Here is a 22,217-nt window from a genome sequence, read left to right as displayed (position 1 = left end):
AGCTGAACTGTGAGGTGGACAATTGTTTTGGAAAGTAAATAAACTAAATATGCTGCACATAGGTGTCCCATTTCTGGTCTTTCTAACACTAAGAAAAATGGTTCTCTGGCACCATGCTGGTAGCATGTGGAAAAGCAGGAAAGGGGATGTGCTAGAACAGAAATGAGTGTTTCCACTACAAACAGAAGGACTGGATGGCACACGACTGCTTGCTGTGAGAATCCTGAATAGAATGGAAGTGGCATGAAGTATGGATGATTTATTTTTTATTAAATCAGGCTTGACAAATTAACTGCATGCACCATCAGACCACCCCGAGTGTGTGTGTGTTTGGCCATGTCCGAAATCTGTCCTGCCTACTACTTACTGAACTAATATTTAGAACGAAATGTTTAGTAAAAACGTATGCAGTAACAATAAATTGCAACATACTGAGGATTTATCACGCTTGTTTCCCGCCATTCTCAAAGTTGTTGAGTGCCTCCCCTATTCTGATTATCAACGGTGTTCAAACATGTGGGTGTGAAAAGACAATTCTCTTCCTGAATAGCATGCAGCAAATTCAAAGAGATGAAAAGTAGAAATGAGTATAACATCCTTGCATTTAAAGCATACAAAATTCTAGAATTTTCACATACTATAAAACATTCTATTTTTGCATAACCAAAAAGCCTACTATTTAGAATGCAAGTATGGGTATTCGGACACAGTCTGTACGTATTTGTGGACTTACTTGTAGATCATGCCAGGCGAGCCAGTTTGTCGGGAGAGGCGGGCAGGTGAGTCTGTGGTAGATTCAGGATACATGGAGGCGGGAGGGTGGGGATGTGGCCAGCCTGCAGAAGGGGTCTCTCTCTCAAACTGGGCTTCTGGAGGGGACAGAGCAAACACAGTCAGTCTGTATACTGTCTGGATGATTGAGTGATCAGGAGGAAGACAACTTATATACATTACTAATTCAATTGTTTTTGTCAAATAGTCATTTCAGAGATCATAGAATATCACTACTATTCACCAGTCACTAGATGGCACCATTTCCACAGTTACCACAGGCAGCAGCTTCAATGCATATCAAACCAATAAGACTGCCTTCTCTGGGCTCAGTGGGATGTAACTGGGAATGTTAACTCTTTCATTTTGCAAACTACAGGAAAAAAATGTTGCCCAGTCAGAGCTATGGTCTCTGCAGCCACATGATGTCAAAGCCCTGTACTACAACAACATCCTTATATACACCACACACACAGACCCACCACACACATTTACAAAGTCATGGACGTCCTCATACCTCCCCATCCTGCCCTTGCTGTGTGTGCGCTCAGAGCGACTAGTTTTGATGAATAATTCAACAGTTTTCACCCAAGAAGAGCACTGCTGAAGTAAGGGGCTATAACAAGAGAGAGGAGAGCTGGGAGGCAAGGGGAGGAGGGGAGGGTTCTGTTTTTCTGTGCTTCGTTTTATTTACTTAAATTAGGAACACTCAAAATGTGCACTTGTAAATCAACCATTTTAATCTAAATACAGCTGTAGACAAAAGTCAAAGATCACACATACAACTGATGTCTCTCATGAGTTCTGCCCCATAGGGAAAAGTCCCAAGTTATTTTATTAAGCTCGAAGTCCAGCCCCAGCGATGTCACTGCATACGTCATTACCTGCTACCAGTCAGACCAAGCCCATGCATACACAGCTATACAAACTTGCAAGAGAGATACAATAGTTCCAGTGTTTTCTAAAGCCTCAGCAGTAAATGTCCACTCCCCCAAGTTGATTTTAGGTATGTCGGACTAGCCTCATCTATTTTACTCCCCTGCAGGGCTCTAAGCTTAACTTTGAAGTGCTTTCTCACAGACCCCATGCAATAATTCACACATTTCTCAGACCATTTCTTCATAAGAGGCAAAGACTTAGAAAAGACTGTGGAACAATTTTAAAACCTTATCATGATTTCATATATATATATATATATATATATATATATATATATATATATATATATATATATATATATATATATGAGTTAATCTATAGTCTAGGACCCAATAAATGTAGAGGGGTCCAATAGCCCCTCCCCTTCTATTAATACAACATAAGCATAATCAATTATTATAATACATCAAACATTTGGTGCAGCCCCTATCATGACCCCATCAGGACTACAGAGGGCCTGGTGAACAAAAAAGCTGTACTGTACTCTGTGTTCCATTTCCCTTTACATTATAGTTCACATAGGACAGCATTGCTACAGTAACTAACCCTGTGTGTATGTGCAGGAGTAGAGACCGAGGACTTTTACCGGCTGCCTGACAGCCATCTCAGCCTGACCAGCCTCTATTTCACTACACACTGAAATCATGTGAGCGAGCCAGCCGTAAGCAGTCGCTGGTCTGCTGATAATGACGTGAAGGTGACTTTCTCCTCACACCAATCACAGAAAATAAGGTGTCCCCTTTTCAAAAGCTAATTTAACGCTCGCTGGCCTCACCACTTCAATCATGCCAGGCAGGACGGAACAAACACCCCTGCCTGGTCCCTTCTCCTACAAGGTGATGATGGCATCATGACTAGATGAAGCTGGGCTGTGTTGTAGATCTAAACGGACTGAGGGGATTCTAGAGGACTCCACCTGGCTCGAGAGTAATTTATTAAAAACAACAAATTCTATATCTATCTAATGCCACCGACTCCCTGATCACTAACAGAGGACGCAGGACATGTCATGTTGGATTTGGGGGCCCTTCCTTTAAGAGGCTGCATGGTTTTGTGGTACCAGACCTCAAGACTGTATTCTTGAATGGCTGGAGCAAAGGCTAAAGTGTTAGTAAATGGTATTTAGCCCATCCTGTTCAGCCTATCCTGTTCAGGAGACCTACAGTCTCAGTCAGTTAAGTGTTATGCCCTTAGCTCACCCCAGAAAAGTTAGGCTGGGCTGAGTGTTTTTCCCTTTGCCTTGACAGTTTACTATTGGTGCTTCAAAGTCCTCTGTGTGTGGTAGAAGCATATACACTAGCTGGCTGTGCTGCAGTAGGAAAGAGCGAGACACTTACTGCAGCACTGCGGTACAGACTCGTCCTGGCAGCACATCACAGTTGGAGAGTTGAGCTCAGATTTACTGCTCTAATGGGCCAAGGTGCACTCTGCAGATTAAAACTACAGGCAGGGAGACAGAGGTGTTCGACAGACCCTTATCGGATCAGAACCACCCTCTGGCCCAACACCACCATATGCTGATCCAAACACATCAGGACAGGCAGACTAAATGACAGAAGTCGTGTGAAGGAGGAGGATGGCCCAACGAGACAGGGTGGAGATGGATTTAAGTAGAGAGGTTGGAATAAAGACAAATAGAACAAATGCCTTAGTATTGCCTGTTTAGTGTTTATCCAGTCTTACATACTGGAACCTACATAATGCTACCTTCATTCCTGTCCAACAAAAGGCAACATGGAGTCAAAGGCAACCGATTATGCTTTTCCATAGGCTCCAGCCAACCACACCTACACCCAGCCTGAGAGCGATTCCTCTTGAGACGGGGCTTATATAAGTAGGCAGCAGAGCAGTCCTGGCCTGGAATGTACAGTAGAGTGTTAGTAGCAGGAAACACACATGGATGCCAACAGATGGCACTGGAAGAGAGGACAGACAGGTAAATAATAATACTGAAGAGATCTCAATATGGATCTAAATAAAGTCCAGAAGGAGAATCAGAGGATTCAAAAACTGCTATATTCATGTCACGGTTCTCATAATTATTTGATAAATTATGAAAAGTTGTCTTTGTCACTGCATCCTAGTCTCATCATCAGCAGACAGACGGATGAGCTGTAACAGGCACGGCAGTGTGAAAATGGCCTCCTTTTTCATACATTGCAGAGAGCACTTGATTACAGAAGCAGTACAGGTCAGTCGCTGCCAGAGGAAAAAAAATGCTCATGAAAATAATTTGCATAAGTAGCCTATTTTTGCAGAAAACATCTGACACCAATCATCTGCTCCCTGTTTGGAGTGAAAAGCACATCCATGAGCCTCACTGGCAGGCACCATTAATGGAGGCCTACATTCAGGATAGCAACTTTGTAGATCAATTAAACCATACAAAACAAAGAGTATGGAAAATTATCTTCAATATGGCATCATGAATGGATCAAAGGGAAAACTTCATGTTGTTAGCATCTACTTCAGCTTTGCTGCTTAGCATAAACTCCATAATGGTTTGGCTTGATAACCACCATGCTACAGACCAGCGCTGTTGGGTGTACAGCACAGAGGTCTGAAGAACGATCATAATGTCCAGTAAACCATCTCCAGTGGTAAAGCCTATGTGCTGCCTGAGTGATGAACAGTCACAGGCCAAAGATGACGACTCACCAATCCTCAGCACCACATTCTACTTCTGTGATGGGCTATTGGCAAATCGCTCACATGTAACGCGTTAGTTACAACACACAAACCACCGCATGCCATGTTCTTGGGGCTGGGAATTGCCAGGGACCTCAAAATACATATATCATGATATCGTATTGCGATTCGATACGTATTGCGATTTGATGTTGCAAACATATTGCTCAGCGTATGTCTGCTTCAGAAGGACAAGAGACATGAAAAAACAAGTTTTATTAGTGATGGAAATTTTTAAAAAGTGCTTAACACAAATTGGCTCCCTTTTTAAAAACAGTTACATAATCGGGATATTATTTACAATATATCATATTCTTTTGACAATATCGCAATATTGTTTTCACACTAATTGGCTGGACATGCACCAAAACGCCAGTATTTATCCATTATAGCTCTTTTTAAATAGCGAGTCACACTCATTTTCTCATGTCTCTTGTCCCTCTGCAGCAGACATACGCTGAGCAATATGTTTGGAACATCAAATCGTAATAAAATCACAGTATCGAATCGCAACAAATATAGAAGCGAGATAATCGCAATAGATATCATATTGGGAGGTCCCTGGCAATTCCCAGCCCTAGTGGCCATCAGTGGCTGGTGAGAGCTGCTTTCTCTATTGGTTATGGAGCAGTACTAAAATGTATGGCTAACCTCAGACCAACCGTTCTCCCTCTCACCAAACCAAAGGTGCGATATTAGATAGTGTTCCATAGTGTCAGTCCAGCTTCACACATGGTGTGTGATCGGTCACTGTACAGGGGACAGAGGGAAGTAATGTTAAGAGACTGTAACCTTGTTTCCCTCACTGAGGCATCCGCCTACCTAGCCACCATACCTAGCCACCATACATACATGGTGTCTTCCATTTCAAACTGCTTTTGACTTCATTCTTATTTCTCGCACACACACACACACACACTACAGTACCACCAACTACCACATACTGCAGCAAGGGAGAGAGGGCAGAGCAGAGGAGACAGACTGAAGATATAAGATCTCTGCATACGTGCGCAAAATGCACAGTCAGAGGTGACATAAAAATATCTGCTGCAAACAGATATGGTGGAGCGGAGCAGATCGATCAGATGGAAATCAGAAGAGCCCAGCGGAGAGGACAGCGATATAGCAGTGAATACGAGCATACATGGTTCATCTCCTCAACAACAACAAAACACTGACTATATTCCTAAGATTAAACGTGTATCAGACTATATTACACACACTTCTGCAAATCAGACCCCTGACATTACATACCTCATTTTTATTCTAGCCAGAGGGCACAGAGATTTGAGCTGAACAAACAATGTCGAATGAAATGGAACACTGACAACCAGAGAGAGGGGGTGATGTCAAGGGGAGAAGGTGATTGTAAAAGCCCTTGTTTAGTGCCAGAGAGCTGTGGTTTCTGGGCTGGTCCTGTGCCCATAGGGCTGGGCACACACAGCCTGTGAACACTGCCACCGCCCTGTTATATAAGAACCCGAGTGCCTCAGGCCAGGCCAAACAACTTGGGAGAGGTGGAGAGTGGTTCTGACATTCAGGACAGCGTTATTGTTTAACTTGCCTGCTAGTTGGTTTTAGCTTTTGTGAAGTGAGCGAAGGATCCTGTGAGAGCAGAGAGAGAGTCACTGCAGCAGATAACGAGGCGCTCAAAAGAAACACACCTTCTGTTCTCCACCGTCGTCTTAGAAACACAGCCCTCCTAAATTATTCACACAACAGCAGCTCTTTATACATCTTTGTCCTGTTGCTTCCCTCAACTCGGCATAAGCCACTGGCACTGCCAGTGAGGAGGGAGGGATGGAATATTCTTCCCTCAGGTTGCTAGTACTTCACCACAGCCACTCTGATGGATGCCATTGTTAACCGAGGTGGGGGAAAGCAGAATGGTCCAGAATTCCTAATGAAATCTGCAGCCAATGCAGCCGGTGCCCGGGAAGTTCAGACCAACTGAACCAAGCTCCCCCAGAATATATTTTCAGCCTGCGGCGACTGGCCAACACACACCTAGTGAAGGGAACAGTCCAGGGGGAAAACAGGAGGAGAAAGATACAAAAATGAATGGGAGAGAATAATGTTTTGGGGGTTTTTTAAACTGCAGTTGAAGGGAGCTTGCCTGCCCAGTCAGCTGTTCTGGGTAGGGATGAGAGAGCAGCGTGGTCTGGAGGAAAGCCCTGTGCTGCTGCAGCATGGCTTTACAAACACACAGGCAGGCTAGGGCCATGCATCTCTCCCTCCTGTGTGTCTCCTGGGCACACCTCACCTCGCTCTACTCCCTCTGGGCTCCATGCGTCACTACAATCCCACTCAGTCTCCCAGTGGCAAGAGATCCATAGTTCAGTACACCAACATCTAAAACACTTGTGACGGTGGTGGTGGGGGGGGGTTATGCATATCGGGATATTCTATTTGAAGACATCATAAATTGAAAATGTATTAATTTTGCACTAGTTGGCTGTACTTGCACCAAAAGTCCAGTATGTATTTTTCCCCATTGCTTGTTCTCAATCTTTTCAAATAGGGAGCCAATTTGTTTTCAGCACTTATTTCCATGACTGGTCAGAACGGTTTCTCTTGTCCCTCTGCAGTAGACATACGCTGAGCAATATGTTTGGAACAGAATGGCAATAAAATCACAGTATTGAATCGCAATACATATACAAATTGTGAGTCGCAATACGTATCGGCACCTAAGTATTATGATATCGTATCGTGAGGTCACTGGCAATTCCCAGCCCTATCTAAATTGTAGTATGTACACTGAATAAAAACATAAGTGTTAGTCCCATGTTTCATAAGCTGAAATAAAAGAACCCAGAAATGTTCAATAAAGCACAAAAATCCATCTCTCTCTCAAATGTTCAGCACAAATTTGTTTACATCCCTGTTGGTGACCATTTCTCCTTTGCCAAGATAATCCATCCACCTGACAGGTGAGGCAAATCAAGAAGCTCATCAAACTCATCAAACACAAAGGTGCACCTTATGCTGGGGACATTGGAAAATGTGCAATTTGTCATCACAACACAATGCCACAGATGTCTCAAGTTGAGGCAACAGAGCTGTTGCCAGAGAATGGAATGTTAATTTCTCTACAATAAGCTGTCTCAAGTCATTTTAGAGCTAGTACGTCCAACCGGCCTCAGAACCGCAGACCACATGTATGGCATCGTGTGGGCGAGAGGTGTGCTGATGTCAACGTTGTGAACAGAGTGCCCCATGGTGGCAGGGGGGGTTATGGTATGGGCAGGCATAAACTACGGACAACGAACACAATTGCTTTTTATATATTGCAATTTGAATGCACAGCAATACCATGACGAGATCCTGAGGCCCATTGTCGTGCCATTCAGTCGCAACCATCACCTCATGTTTCAGCATGATAATGCACGGCCCCATGTTGCAAGGATCTGTACACAATTCCTAAAAGCTGAAAATGTCCCAGTTTTTTCATAGCCTGCATACTCACCAGACATGTTACCCATTGAGTATGTTTGAGATCCTCTGGGATTATGTACTAAAACGCATTCCAGTCCCCACCAACATCCAGCAACTTCGCACAGCCATTAAAGGGACAACATTCCACAATCAACATCCTGATCAACTCTATGCGAAGGAGACGTCGTGCTGCATGAGGTAAATGGTGGTAACACCAGATACTGACTGGGTGTCAGATCCACACCCCTCCTTTTTTCAAGGCCATCTGACCAACAGATGCATATCTGTATTCCCAGTCATGTTAAATCCATAGATTAGGGCCTCATGAATTGATTTAAATTGACTGATTTCCTTATATGAACTGTAACTCAGTAAAATGTTTGAAATTGTTTCATGTTCAGATTATATTTTTTTCAGTATACACGGGCTATTCCTGAGTGCACTGACAATCTGCCTCTGACACAGACCATCTGATTCAAAATGGTCTCTACATGGCAGGCAGCTCAGAGGGAAGTTGTTCCTGGATCAGCTGTGGGACGGTACAGCACAGGCAGCCATGTCCCAGAAAGACGCACACTTAACAAAATCCTCAAGTGCACACACAATAAAAACACTGTGTTGGGTTCCATCTGTCTGATTTGATACATGTCCACACATCTGACTCACGCTCTAACAGATGCCATCACAGGGTCACTTTCCACATACGCACCACCACCGCAGGACAGGCCAGGCTCCCACTGCTCTTTTTAATAAGACACCCCTCTGACTCACTACGTCCAACACAATCCATTTAGCATAGGAAGTGAACAGGTTCATCTTTCAGCCTGCTGTATAAAAATAACATATACAAAGAGCGCTTTGATGTACGCTGCAAGTGCATGTTGCCAACTGAAAGCCAAGCAGGTACCCCTAGCACCACAGTGTGTGTGTCATGGTCCATGACGAGAGGAGAGGAAATGGAATTCTTCCTTGGGGGCTAACATCATCATCGTGTTTGTGGCCACATGCCTGAGGCCTGGCTGTAACCTGTGTCACAGACAATCAATGTGTGGGGCCTTGCAAGTGCTTGTTTCCCAGTCTATTTCTGGGCTGTAGTGTTAGAACATGACTACTGCTAGAGTGCAAGTCTGTTTCACAATAAGAGAATAGACTGTTCTGTGTTACAGTGAAACAGTATAGGGTAGTGTGACAGGACTAGACGTCAAACACTTCAAATGTACCAGATGTTGGACAAAGAGTTGAGGTGCATCAATATGAATGGAACATCTTATGTTGCGGCATTCATGTGAATGCCGCACTGTTCTCAGATAAGTCAAAGTGAATTGGTGAGTGTCAAACAGGCTATTGCGTGATAGTGAATTGCATCTGTGTACAGAAAGTAAGCCACTCTGCATATTTCTGTTTGTATAAAGACAGTATCTGTGTGTATCCATCAGTGTATGACTATCAGTGTGAACATCAGTGAGACATCCTCTGTGCTGTCAGGCTGTGTTCCACATGTCCTGCTGAGAGTCTGAGTCCGCAGCCTGAGGCTGCCAGTGCCACTGAGCTACAGTTTCAATGTGTCCTCTATCTCTCCCCCTTACAGGACCTGGCTGGCAGTCCCCAAATCCATGAGACAGCACAGAGCCAAGGTGGTGTGGGTCACACATCAAACACACACGCTGTCCTCCACGTAACAGAACAAACAGGCAGGCCCAGCCCATTGGTGAGTTGTCATGCAGCTCTGCAATGATTGGTCAGAGACCAGCCGCAGAGCAGTAAGCTATAGCTTTACTCAGCAATAAAGTAACGCTGCCCCGCCCTTCTCCACAAAGCCTCCCTTTGTTTATATATCTCTCTCATACGCTTGCTTTCCTTCTAACTTGAAGTGTTGTCTCTCATTTCTCCCTCCCCGTGTTCTGCCAGCTCTGGTGTTGTAACCCTATGCACAGCTCACACTGCAGCAGAGCAGACAGTAGATCTGTGAGCCCTACAGTAGATCTGTGAGCCCTCCATCGTGGAATTCTCCTTCACACTTCGGGCTGTCAATGTCCGACAGCCTTTCCTGTATACTGGGACAGTGGCCGTGTCCAAATTCACATACTTGCGTCGTAAATTGTAAGGCGTTTAATAGTATGTATGTGACATTTCAAAAATCTAGAATAGTTTAAATGACCAGATGTCATACAGTAGTCATTTCAGCTATGACAACAGCTGATCAATTAGATAAGATGCGCTACTGAAATCAACAAATGGCAGGAAACAACGCAATTGCGCATGACACATTCTCAGTATGAGAAAAAAATAACATTTTATTAGTATGAATTTTCGAAAATCGTGTGTGTTAAATGCCAGGATGTTAAACCAATTTCGTCTTTTCATCAGGTAGAATTTCACAGCCACAACGCATTAGAAGAGGGGGGGCTGTGAGTTTTTGATAGCTAGATCAAATAAACAATTTGGAAGACGGCGAAAAGCAAAGCGTCGGCAGTGGTGTTCAAATGTAGGTCGTTTTTGTTCTCCTTAAAATTGACTATTTCATCATAACGTTACATCTTTGAAAACAGATCTACCTGCCGTGCCTTTAGCTTGTGCCTTCAGAAAGTATTCAAACCCCTTGACTTTTCCCAAATTTTGCTGTGTTACAGCCGGAATTTAAAGTTGATTAAATAAGAGATTGTGTCATTGGCCTACATACCCCAGAATGTCAAAGTGAAATTATGCTTTTAGAAATGTTTACAAATGAATTAAAAATGGAAAGCTGAAATAACAAGTCAATAAGTATTCAACCTCTTATGGAAAGCCTAATGAAGTTCAAGAGTAAACATTTGCTTAACAAGTCACATAATAAATTGCACAGACTCACTGTGTGCAAGTGGTTAACATGATCTTTGAGTGACTATCTCTGTACCCCACACATACAGATAATTGTAAGTTCCCTCAGTCAAACAGTCCACTTCAAAAAACAGAATGACAACCCGAGGGGTTTTCCAATGCCTCGCAAAGGGGTTTATATGTCAACATTGAAAAGCCAACATTGAATATCACTTTGCGCATGGTGAAGTTATTAATTACACTTTGAATGGTGTATCAATACACCCAGTTACTACAAATATACAGGCGTCCTTTCTAACTCAGTTGCCAGAGAGGAAGGAAACCGCTCAGGGATTTCCCCGTGAGGCAAATGGTGACATTAACACAGTTACAGGGTCTAATGGCTGTGATAGGAGAAAACTGAACATGGATCAACATTTCAGTTACTCCACAATACTAACCTAGTTGACAGAGTGAAAAGGAAGCCTGTACAGAATAGACATGTTCAAACCATGCACCCTGTTTGCAACAAGGCACCAAAGTAACACCGTAAAAATTTGTCAAAAAATGTCAATGTATGGCACCCACTTGGGTGATGCCTCAGCAGCTATAGGCGCCAGAAAGCTCACCACATACAGTTCAGAGTAATAGCCAGTCGTCTTCATTACGAGCCCTCTGCCTCATCACTGCATTCCACTACTGTATCTCCCATTGCTCTCAAACTTCAGGTGACTCTTCAGTTTATAGGCCTACGTAGGTGTAGACCTACTCAAGTTTACTCTAAAGACGTTCTAAATGCTATCTACTTAGCCCAAAACAACACAAAAAGGTCACTGGGTGGGGCATAGGTGATCCTTTCCGATTCATATGAAGCCTCAACTGATTCTGAAGACAAAAAAAAAAAAAAAGGCATTCTAGAGCGCCGACTTCGCCGACCTGAAGATCACCAATGTCACGATTTTTCCCAGACGGAGCTCATTTAATTTCCGAATTCCCAGTGGTCTTGAATGCACCAAAAGTATTATATTTTGGCCGTGGCATACTTTATACTAAACAGTATGTGCTAAATAGTACGATTAGTACACAGTATGCAGTTTAAATAAGTAGTAGGCAAGCCAAATTTCAGACTCCGCCAGTGTCTATTTGGAGGTTACTGTATAGATCTCAGATTGCCCCAGCAGGGAGTGACATGCTCTAGCTTTTGTGTATCACTGTGCTGGAGCTAACTGGAGGCCCTGCAGCTAAATAACATCCATTAGTCCGAGTTGAGGGATGCGTGGCAAAACAAGCAAACGCGCACAGCAGTGACACGAACCAGGCATCTGCTCTATACATATTGCCTTTATCCCTCAGGGATATTGAGAGAACCTCAACCCCCTATTGACACAGAGCCCTGCACTACACTACCCAGGGCCAGCACAGAGAAGACTGACAGTAGGGGCCCATATGTTTCAAGCATCTCAGAGTAGTAGGGCTGATTTAGGAACAGTTTTGTCTTTTAGATCAATGATTACATGGACGGACCTGATCCTAGAACAGACCCAGAGAGCACACATACAGTAGAGACGTAGAATCCACAGCCCACACTGAGCTGTTCTAATCAATCTGAAGCCACCGTGTCAGGAGCAGACATTTCCCTTATAACTCACATCACAAAATGCCATTGTCACATAAGTGACGTGTCTAAACCACGCTAGATCATCATTCAGCGTCACAAAATATTGCCTAGCAGCTGTACTTCACCAGGCAGGACCAGCACACCCTGTATAAAGAAGTACCACGGTGTTCAAAGTATACTGTACACACGTCAGAATTCACATGGCTTTTATATACACTGTAGTCAATAGCCTAAGTGATATGTGGATTAGACTATGTGAATTTATTCATATAGGCTACTAGTCAGAAAGTACCTACTATTGGATCCCAAGTCAAACATTGCACTTTCTGCATTGGAACAGACAAGTTAGTCATTATCACATGTGAAGAAGCTGGGTAGGAAATTCTGAGAATGAATGTCATTTCTGTGACTTGTGAAAGTGGAAGTGTGGAGAGATGACTGCTGTGTGCAGGGCTGGGCCAGGGTCTGCTGCAGTGCGATATATAGCTAGGCCCCCTGTGAGGTGTGAACACTTCCAATTCTGATCAGCTCTGTCAGTGTCTGAGTGGGAGGTTGAGATTACTACACCACCCCAGAAAACATCAGAATTACTTTACCACGGAGGTCATTCATATGGCAATTGGCCATGCAGAGCTTCTACATTCTCATTAAGAGTTCAGTCAGACAATTCAGAAAAGTGTGTTAGTAATGCATCTGAACTGAGAAAGTATTTACCATTGCTCAAGGTTATTTTGGCCTTACCTTGCATTACTTGTTTCAGTCAGGACCCAGTCCAGTCAGGACCCAGGTGCCAAAAATGTTGAGTGGAGCTGAGCCCATCCAGCAGCTAAGTCTACACTAAGCACTTTATCACTGGGAATCAATTAAGCCTTTTATTAGCCACGACATCCTCCTGCTTCCACTGAACGGCTATATTTTACTGCTTGGCTCACTGTCATCAGGGTGATTTTAAAACCTATGAAGACAGAGTCCTGCCACACTGCATGGAGTGTGAGAGCGCTGGCAAAGCATTATGACAACAGCACTCGGGGACCAAACCCTATAGCGAATCCAGCACTGGAAGACGCATTCTGTAGAAACTGGACGAAGCAATGTACTCAATAGGCCTAGTATCATGGGTACTTTTTAGTCAGTGAAAATTCATAGCAGGCATAACACAGCCTAGCTATAGGCATCCTCAGAACACCAGGAGGATGCTTCCTCTGGGGAAGCCGTTCTTTTCTGGCCGTGTGGACTCCGTTTCCTGGGAAACAACAAACAGTATCGTCAGAGCCAAACCAGTGTGAGGCTGTCTGTCGCCCTCTGAAAGAACACAGTAATCACATCACACTAATCCAACAGAGCTGGAACCGAGCTGAGGCTAGCTAGCGGAATCCTCAGTGAGGACAGAGAAAAGTCAACTGCAGGTCATTGGTATTTTACCCACTCTCACCAAATCAACTAGAATTTAGGTGACCAATATGAGGTAATACAGAGTGGTCTTGTTAAGATGTACTGGTTAAGATGTAGCACTGACAGAGCAAGAGGGTCATTGAGTTGCATTAAGTTTGCTGTATAACTGTCAAGGTATACAGCTCTGCTGAACACTTCAGAGTACACGTTACACCTAAGAAGGAAAATATAAACCCCTCCCACAGTGGGTTGCTGTTAAGACTACTATGCATCACAGCCACAGAGGGCTGAGGAAGAAAACACACCTGCTGGGCAGATGTGTGACCCCACACACACCACACACACACACATACATACATATCAATACACAGACAATATATGTATGTATGTATGACAATACACAGACAATATATGTATGTATGACAATACACAGACAATATGTATGTATGTATGTATGTATGTATGTATGTATGTATGTATGTGTGTGGCCCATGAAGAGCGCTAATGACGTGAGACAGGCCACTACCTCTCAACTAGAGGATTATTACAGAGCTCTGTTTAGGGAAGTCTCCCTCATGAGCATCCAGGAAGTTCTCCTCTGTGGGAGTACTGTACATCAGCCTGGTCATCCCTCAGCAGTCTGCTGCTGCTGCACAGTACGTCGGTCTCTGAAGACTACAAAGATCAGCTATAACACATCTACTTCCAATTACACCCAGTGTTCCTCTCCAATATCCTATAGAAGGCCTCGTCAAGGCCGACCGAACATCACAGCTTTACTGTTAATGTTGGCTAAATGCATCACAGTCTCATCTCAATAGATTTATAACCGCGCACAAAACATTAACGAAATTGTCATAAGATTGCTGTCATACTAACTGTATAACTGACAACCACTTTCTGCAAGGCTGGTGTAAAAACTCGCCTAAGGATATTCAGTATCAAAACAGAGATCTGCCTTGCTCTCCTTTGTCTGCTGCTGCTGGCTACATGCAACAACTTACTGCACCAAACCCCTGCAGCCAGCCTCTCCTGCGCTGCACACCCCAGCCTTGGACAAGAGCCCAGAGGAAGCCTCAACGCCACTGTCAGCTGCTACAGCCCCAGCATGAGAACAGCAAGGTGATGGAATAACCCACAGCCAGCCAGCCTGCCACAGCCAACTGTCACAACCGCTGGACTACAAACATCACAACATTAGAAAATCAGGTTATTTACATGTCTTGCTGGGGTGTGTTGCATAAAGACGACATTGTCTGCAACAAATGGGCACTGCAGCATTGACAGAAGCAGGTAAGGGCTCAAAACTCACCACTCAGTACAGACTGTGTGCATTTGTGTCGTGCGTGTACCCTCACAGCAAAGCTATTTTAAGGTGGTTCTCTATAAATCCCACAGCATGGCCAGTCCCCGGGATTAATTTAAGAGGACAGGTCATGCATAAAACATGAGACAGACCGAGAGAGTGGGGAGACAGAGCAGAAATACACCCAGTGTCATATGGTATGCACAGACGCCTCTCAGTGAAGCAAGAGCAACAAACCAAAGACTAGATCCATACGATGCTAATTACTGACGAATTGTATGTCATCTGCTGTGCTACAAGCACACACACTGAGGGAATGAGATAAGAGAAAGGGAAAGAGATGAAGGAGAGCGGCGCCTCAGCCACGATGCTGTAGTCTAACACCTACCTCTGCTCAGTGGTGCTGGCTACTGCTCAGGCAGCGATCTGATCCTCCTGACGTAGGGATGGGATTGAGGTAGAGCAGAGCAGGAACGGTAAAGCAAGATTCCAAGAAGAAGGAGAGAGAGACAAGAGGAGAGTGGATGAATGAGACAGGACTGGTGGATGGCTCCCCTCTAGTATGCGTTCCTGTGTCAGTGGTTATGTTACTGAGTGACGGAGAGAATGAGCATGAGGCAGCTAGAAAGAGACCGGGAGAGATAGAGAGAGGGAGAGAGAATGAATGTGTGTGTGATGAGTGAACCTTGCGAGTCAGTGAGATTCACTGAGAACAGATGCATTAAAAGGCACCCCCTACCTCCCTCACACCTCCTTTTGCACTGTCAGCAGCATTGGAGTAAGCATGCAGGGGGATAGGGGGAGAGAGCAAGAAACGGATCGAGTGTGATAAAAATAAAAAAAAGGAAGCGGGAATCGGCTTTGTCCAATATTAATTAATTAAAGTGATGATTGGAGAGAACGGAGACAATGGCAGGGAACCATTTTCTCAGAGACAAGGGCAAGGCTTGTAGCTCATCACTGAAGCACAAAAAAACCTTGAGCGGGTTCAAAGCCTGGCTGACACTGCATTATTTTTTCCCTTTTTCCAGAGAGAAAACACAGCAATTAGGCTACACAATCTGACTGCTTTTCTTCTCAAAGCATTACATGAAATCTTGTATTAGACGGAGTACAAGGGCTGCAAACTACGCAATCCTTTTTGGCATCTGGTTTGAGGGGTATAGTTGTAGCGGTATACACTGACTCGATGACTGCGTTCATCAGGAAGTGCATAGACAATGTTGTTCCTACTGTGATGATTAGAAGTCATCCAAACCAAAAACACCACATTTAACCATGGCAAGGTGACTGGGAATATGCATGATGTGTACAAAACAGACCGACTATGACATCAGAAAGGCAAATCAGAGGCAAAACGACAGTACAGGGAGAAAGTGGAGTCACAATTCAACTGCTCAGACACCGATGTGTATGTGGCAGGGACTCCAGATAGTCATGGATTATAAAAAGGGCAAGCCAGCCACATCGCAGACACCGATGCCTCGATTCCAGATAAGCTGAACACCTCCTTCACACGCTTCGAGGAAAACAATGTCGGGCCACTAATGCGGCCCCCCCCACAAGCACTGTGTGCCTTTGTTCTCAGTGGCCGGCATGAGAAAGTCATTTAAGTGTATTAACCCTCGCAAGGCTGCCGGCCCAGAGGGCATCCCAAGCCGCATCATCAGAGCATGTGCAGCCCAGCTGGCTGGAGTGTTTACGGACATATTCAATTTCTCCATTTCCCAGTCTGTTGGTCCCACTTGCTTCAAGATGTCCACCATTGTTCTGAGAACCAAGAAAGCGAAGGTAACTGAACTAAAAAGCCTATCGCACCATAGCACTCACATCTCATCATGAAATACTTTGAGAGGCTTGTTAAGGACCATATTCACTCCAACTTACACGACACCCTAGACCTACTACAATTTGCATATCACCAACAGATCCAAGGACTTAAGCAATCACAATCACACCGTACACTGCCCTATCCCACCCTGACAAGAGATATACCTAATGTAAGAATGCTGTTCATCAACACCATAGTACCCTCCAAGCTCATCACTAAGCTCAGGGCCCTGGGTCTGAACCCCTCCCTGTGCAACTGGGTCCTGGACTTCCTGACAGGCCGACCCCAAGCGGTGAAGGTAGGCAACAACACCTCCGCCACACTGATCCTCAACACAGGGACCCCACAGAGTTGCATGCTCAGCCGCCTCCTGCACTCCCTGTTCTCCCATGACTGCGTGGCCATGCATGTTTGTGACAACAGTGGTAGGCATTAGAGGTCGACCGATTAGGATTTTCAACACCGATACCGATATTATTGGAGGACCAAAAAAAGTGGATACCGATTAAAATCGGCCGATTTCTTTTTATTTGTAATAATGACAATTACAATACTGAATGAACACTTATTTTAACTTAATATAATACATCAATAAAATCAATTTAGCCTCAAATAAATAATGAAACCTGTTCAATTTGGTTTAAATAATGCAAAAAGAAAGTGTTGGAGAAGTAAAAGTGCAATGTGCCATGTAAGAAAGCTAACTTAAGTTCCTTGCTCAGAACATGAAAACTGTTGGTTCCTTTTTTTTGTAACAGTATTTTTATTGGAATTTCACAATTTTCACCCATATTAAGAAATACAACAGAGACAAAGCACACAGAAAAAAAAACAAGAAAAACAGCACCCACTTACACATATCTACTACACGTGTGATATATACAGTGCCTTGCGAAAGTATTCGGCCCCCTTGAACTTTGCGACCTTTTGCCACATTTCAGGCTTCAAACATAAAGATATACAACTGTATTTTTTTGTGAAGAATCAACAACAAGTGGGACACAACCATGAAGTGGAACGACATTTATTGGATATTTCAAACTTTAACAAATCAAAAACTGAAGAATTGGGCGTGCAAAATTATTCAGCCCCCTTAAGTTAATACTTTGTAGCGCCACCTTTTGCTGCGATTACAGCTGTAAGTCGCTTGGGGTATGTCTATCAGTTTTGCACATCGAGAGACTGAATTTTTTTCCCATTCCTCCTTGCAAAACAGCTCGAGCTCAGTGAAGTTGGATGGAGAGCATTTGTGAACAGCAGTTTTCAGTTCTTTCCACAGATTCTCGATTGGATTCAGGTCTGGACTTTGACTTGGCCATTCTAACACCTGGATATGTTTATTTTTGAACCATTCCATTGTAGATTTTGCTTTATGTTTTGGATCATTGTCTGGTTGGAAGACAAATCTCCGTCCCAGTCTCAGGTCTTTTGCAGACTCCATCAGCTTTTCTTCCAGAATGGTCCTGTATTTGGCTCCATCCATCTTCCCATCAATTTTAACCATCTTCCCTGTCCCTGCTGAAGAAAAGCAGGCCCAAACCATGATGCTGCCACCACCATGTTTGACAGTGGGGATGGTGTGTTCAGGGTGATGAGCTGTGTTGCTTTTACGCCAAACATAACGTTTTGCATTGTTGCCAAAAAGTTCAATTTTGGTTTCATCTGACCAGAGCACCTTCTTCCACATGTTTGGTGTGTCTCCCAGGTGGCTTGTGGCAAACTTTAAACAACACTTTTTATGGATATCTTTAAGAAATGGCTTTCTTCTTGCCACTCCTCCATAAAGGCCAGATTTGTGCAATATACGACTGATTGTTGTCCTATGGACAGAGTCTCCCACCTCAGCTGTAGATCTCTGCAGTTCATCCAGAGTGATCATGGGCCTCTTGGCTGCATCTCTGATCAGTCTTCTCCTTGTATGAGCTGAAAGTTTAGAGGGACGGCCAGGTCTTGGTAGATTTGCAGTGGTCTGATACTCCTTCCATTTCAATATTATCTCTTGCACAGTGCTCCTTGGGATGTTTAAAGCTTGGGAAATCTTTTTGTATCCAAATCCGGCTTTAAACTTCTTCACAACAGTATCTCGGACCTGCCTGGTGTGTTCCTTGTTCTTCATGATGCTCTCTGCGCTTTTAAACGGACCTCTGAGACTATCACAGTGCAGGTGCATTTATACGGAGACTTGATTACACACAGGTGGATTGTATTTATCATCATTAATCATTTAGGTCAACATTGGATCATTCAGAGATCCTCACTGAACTTCTGGAAGGTTTTCTGCACTGAAAGTAAAGGGTCTGAATAATTTTGCACGCCCAATTTTTCAGTTTTTGATTTGTTAAAAAAAGTTTGAAATATCCAATAAATGTCGTTCCACTTCATGATTGTGTCCCACTTGTTGTTGATTCTTCACAAAAAAATTCAGTTTTATATCTTTATGTTTGAAGCCTGAAATGTGGCAAAAGGTCAAAGTTCAAGGGGGCCGAAAACTTTCGCAAGGCAGTGTGTGTGTGTGTGTGTGATATATATATATATATATATACACACACATACATACACACACACACACACACACACGCGTACGCACACACACACATACGTACACCATTTTCCTCTTCCCGCTCTGTGCTTCTCACACCCCATCACCATCATTGCGTCTCTCAATACATACATTTTAAACAAACTTACAAACAGAAATTAAACAAAAAAGGTTAGGTTCCACACATGGAACGTATAGTGTAGTTCTGAAATACATAGATCCCCGCCATTCTACGAGAATCCTTGCAGCATAATAGCTGATACCTCAGGTTCTAGGTAATTTAGATAAGGTTCCCATACTTTGTAGAACTGGTCTGTTTTAGAATGCAATGTACATGTCAGATATTCCAGAGGCACCCATTCAAATAGTATCTTATGCCAATCTTTAATAGAAGGAACCTTATCACTAATCCACTGTAAAATGATGTTTTTCCTCACTGCGAAGGTAAGGATGTTGTAAAGCCTCCTTTTACCCACAGAAGTAACATGCCTATTAGGGAGACCTAACAGTAAAGAAACTGGGTCCAATTCTAGATCAACCCCTAGGATCTTTTCAATTTCTTGCAGAACACCAGACCAGTATCTTTGTATTTTGGTACATGACCATAAACAATGTGTTAGGGTGCCTGTATCAGTTTTGCATTTAAGACACTGAGGGGAAGAGGAAGTGGGGCTAAAAGCATGTCTGCGATTTGGGGATATATGCAATCTGTGTATTATTCTTAATTGGATTGCTCTAGTACAATTACATATAGATATTGTTTTTGCATATCTCCAAATGTCCTCCCACATCTCTTCGTCAATAGTAACAGACAATTCTTTCTCCCACACTTGTTTCACCCTCTGTGTGTTGACAGCAGAAAAGGACCTTAAAGTATCATAAAACAGACTTAGACATTTTCCTTTGTGGGAAAAAAAGCATTCTTTCAATGACAGACACATCAGGGTTACCAATTAAGGTGGTGCTCTTCAGAATATAATGTCTTACTTGTAGGAAGCGGAAAAATTCCTGGGTTGTTAAGAATTGGGGTAAGAGCAGAGGTTAGTTTGGACCTTCCCAGGAAGCGTTGAACTGACCTCCATACTTTGAGTGTGTTAAGTGTAACAGGATTATTGCAGTGATCTTCTATAGACTTGAAACTTCTGAAAAATAAAAGATCCTGTAAGGGGTATTTTGAAAGAGAAGTCTCAATGTCTAACCAAATAGGAGTCGTCATCATTTGTGATACAGTCAGAAATATAACAAAAGGTGAGCACACCATTGATAGAACCTGATATTGGGCAGGTCCAAGCCGCCCATAGAACTTGGCAGCTGCAATATTGCCATCTTAAGTCTTGGCTTGCGTTTACTCCATATAAAAGGAACTTAGCCATCCATTTACATCCTTTATTACCTTATTGGAGAGTAATACTGGGATCATTTGGATTGGGTAAAGTAGTCTAGGTAAAATGTTCATTTTCAAGAGGGATATTCTACCCAACCAAGAAATCGGGAGAGAGTTCCAGCGCTCCAGATCCTGTCTTATTGTATCAAACAAGGGAACAAAATTGGCTTTGTACATTTGCTGGAATTTAGGAGTTACAAATATACCCAGATACATGAAACCTGAGGGAGACCATTTAAAAGGGAAGGGGGGAGAAGTATTAGGTACAGAGTGTAGGCTACCAAGTGGCATAGCCTCTGACTTAGTTAGGTTAATCTTGTAGCCTGAGAATTCACTGAATAATTCAATAATATTAATAAGAGCCGTAATTGAAGTCTCGGGACTAGAGATGAATATCAGGACATCAGCATACAAGCTTATTTTATGGTGAACATCACCAATGAGCAGCCCCTGTATAGCAGGCGTTACCCTGATGGCCTCGGCCAGTGGTTCCATAACGAGTGCAAAGAGGAGGGGGGATAAAGGACAGCCCTGTCTGGTACCTCTGTGTATAGAGAAGCTATTTGACCTTAGCCCATTAGTAAGGACAGCAGCCTGAGGATCATCATATAAAACTTTCACCCATTTTATAAAGTTGTCACCCAGACCAAATTTATTTAGAGCAAATAATAGGTAAGACCACTCCACACAATCAAATGCTTTCTCAGCATCTAGGGAGAGCACAAGACCATCCACAGCACTTTGTTGGTAAGCTTGAATTACATTAAGAAGCCGCCTGACATTGTTGCATGACTTACGGCCCTTAATGAAGCCAGTTTGGTCTCCTTTCACAATTAGTGGCAGTGAGTCCTCTAATCTTGTGGCTAGAAGTTTAGAAAGCAATTTTCTATCAACATTCAGAAGGGAAATTGGTCTGTACGAGGAACAAGACTCTGGACATTTTCCCTTTTTAAGAATAAGTGAAATGTTGGCCTCTCTCAGCATTTGAGGGAGTTGGTCATTTGAAAATGAGTGATTAAACATATCACGCAATGGCTCAAGGATCAGGCCATGGAACTCTTTATAGAACTCTCTACAAAACCCGTCTGGTCCTGGGGCCTTACCATTTTGCAGGTTCTTAATTGCGAACATTATCTCTTCCTTGGTAATAGGGGCATTAAGGAGGGACCGCTGCTCTTCGGAGATAGTAGGGAGCTCAATCTTACAAAATAAGTTCTCCATTAACTTGGGTGCATCATTTGGCAGTTCTGAGGCATAAAGATTTGTATAAAATTTCTTAAGAGTCACTTATCAATTTATTTTCATATAAATGATTACCATCAGAGTCAGTAATAGTAGCAATTGACGGAGAGTCAGCTCTCTTTTTAGCTAGGTATGCCAAGTACTTTCCTGGCTTATCGCCATGTTCATATAGTTTTTGCCTGACAAATCTCATTTTCTTTTCAGCGTCCTGTGTTAGGAGAGAGTCTAACGTTGATCTAATGACTGATATTTCCTTTAATAGGGCAGGAGTGG

At 43.4% G+C, this 22,217-nt stretch overlaps 1 protein-coding gene across 3 annotated transcripts in view; it reads right to left on the bottom strand.

Annotated features, from left to right (window-relative positions):
• LOC139371153 (potassium voltage-gated channel subfamily A regulatory beta subunit 2a) overlaps positions 1-22,217 on the bottom strand; it is a 118,065-nt gene that overhangs the window by 82,876 nt on the left and 12,972 nt on the right. Inside the window, exons 1-2 of one of the 3 annotated variants that reach the window (XM_071111271.1) lie at positions 15,315-15,643; positions 734-866 (exon numbers count right to left, since the gene is read on the bottom strand). In XM_071111271.1, the coding sequence (XP_070967372.1) occupies positions 734-807 (74 nt within the window). In that variant the 5' untranslated portion in view covers positions 808-866; positions 15,315-15,643. Of the gene's footprint in view, positions 1-733; positions 899-15,314; positions 15,644-22,217 lie in introns of those variants that run through there. The other 2 variants (XM_071111270.1, XM_071111269.1) reach the window with 2 other exon arrangements.

The sequence above is a fragment of the Oncorhynchus clarkii genome, chromosome 17 (genome assembly GCF_045791955.1).
Source record: "Oncorhynchus clarkii lewisi isolate Uvic-CL-2024 chromosome 17, UVic_Ocla_1.0, whole genome shotgun sequence".
NCBI classification, from domain to species: domain Eukaryota; kingdom Metazoa; phylum Chordata; class Actinopteri; order Salmoniformes; family Salmonidae; genus Oncorhynchus; species Oncorhynchus clarkii.
Note: the sequence above shows the minus strand (reverse complement) of the source record. Positions and strands in the feature narration are given on the sequence as shown.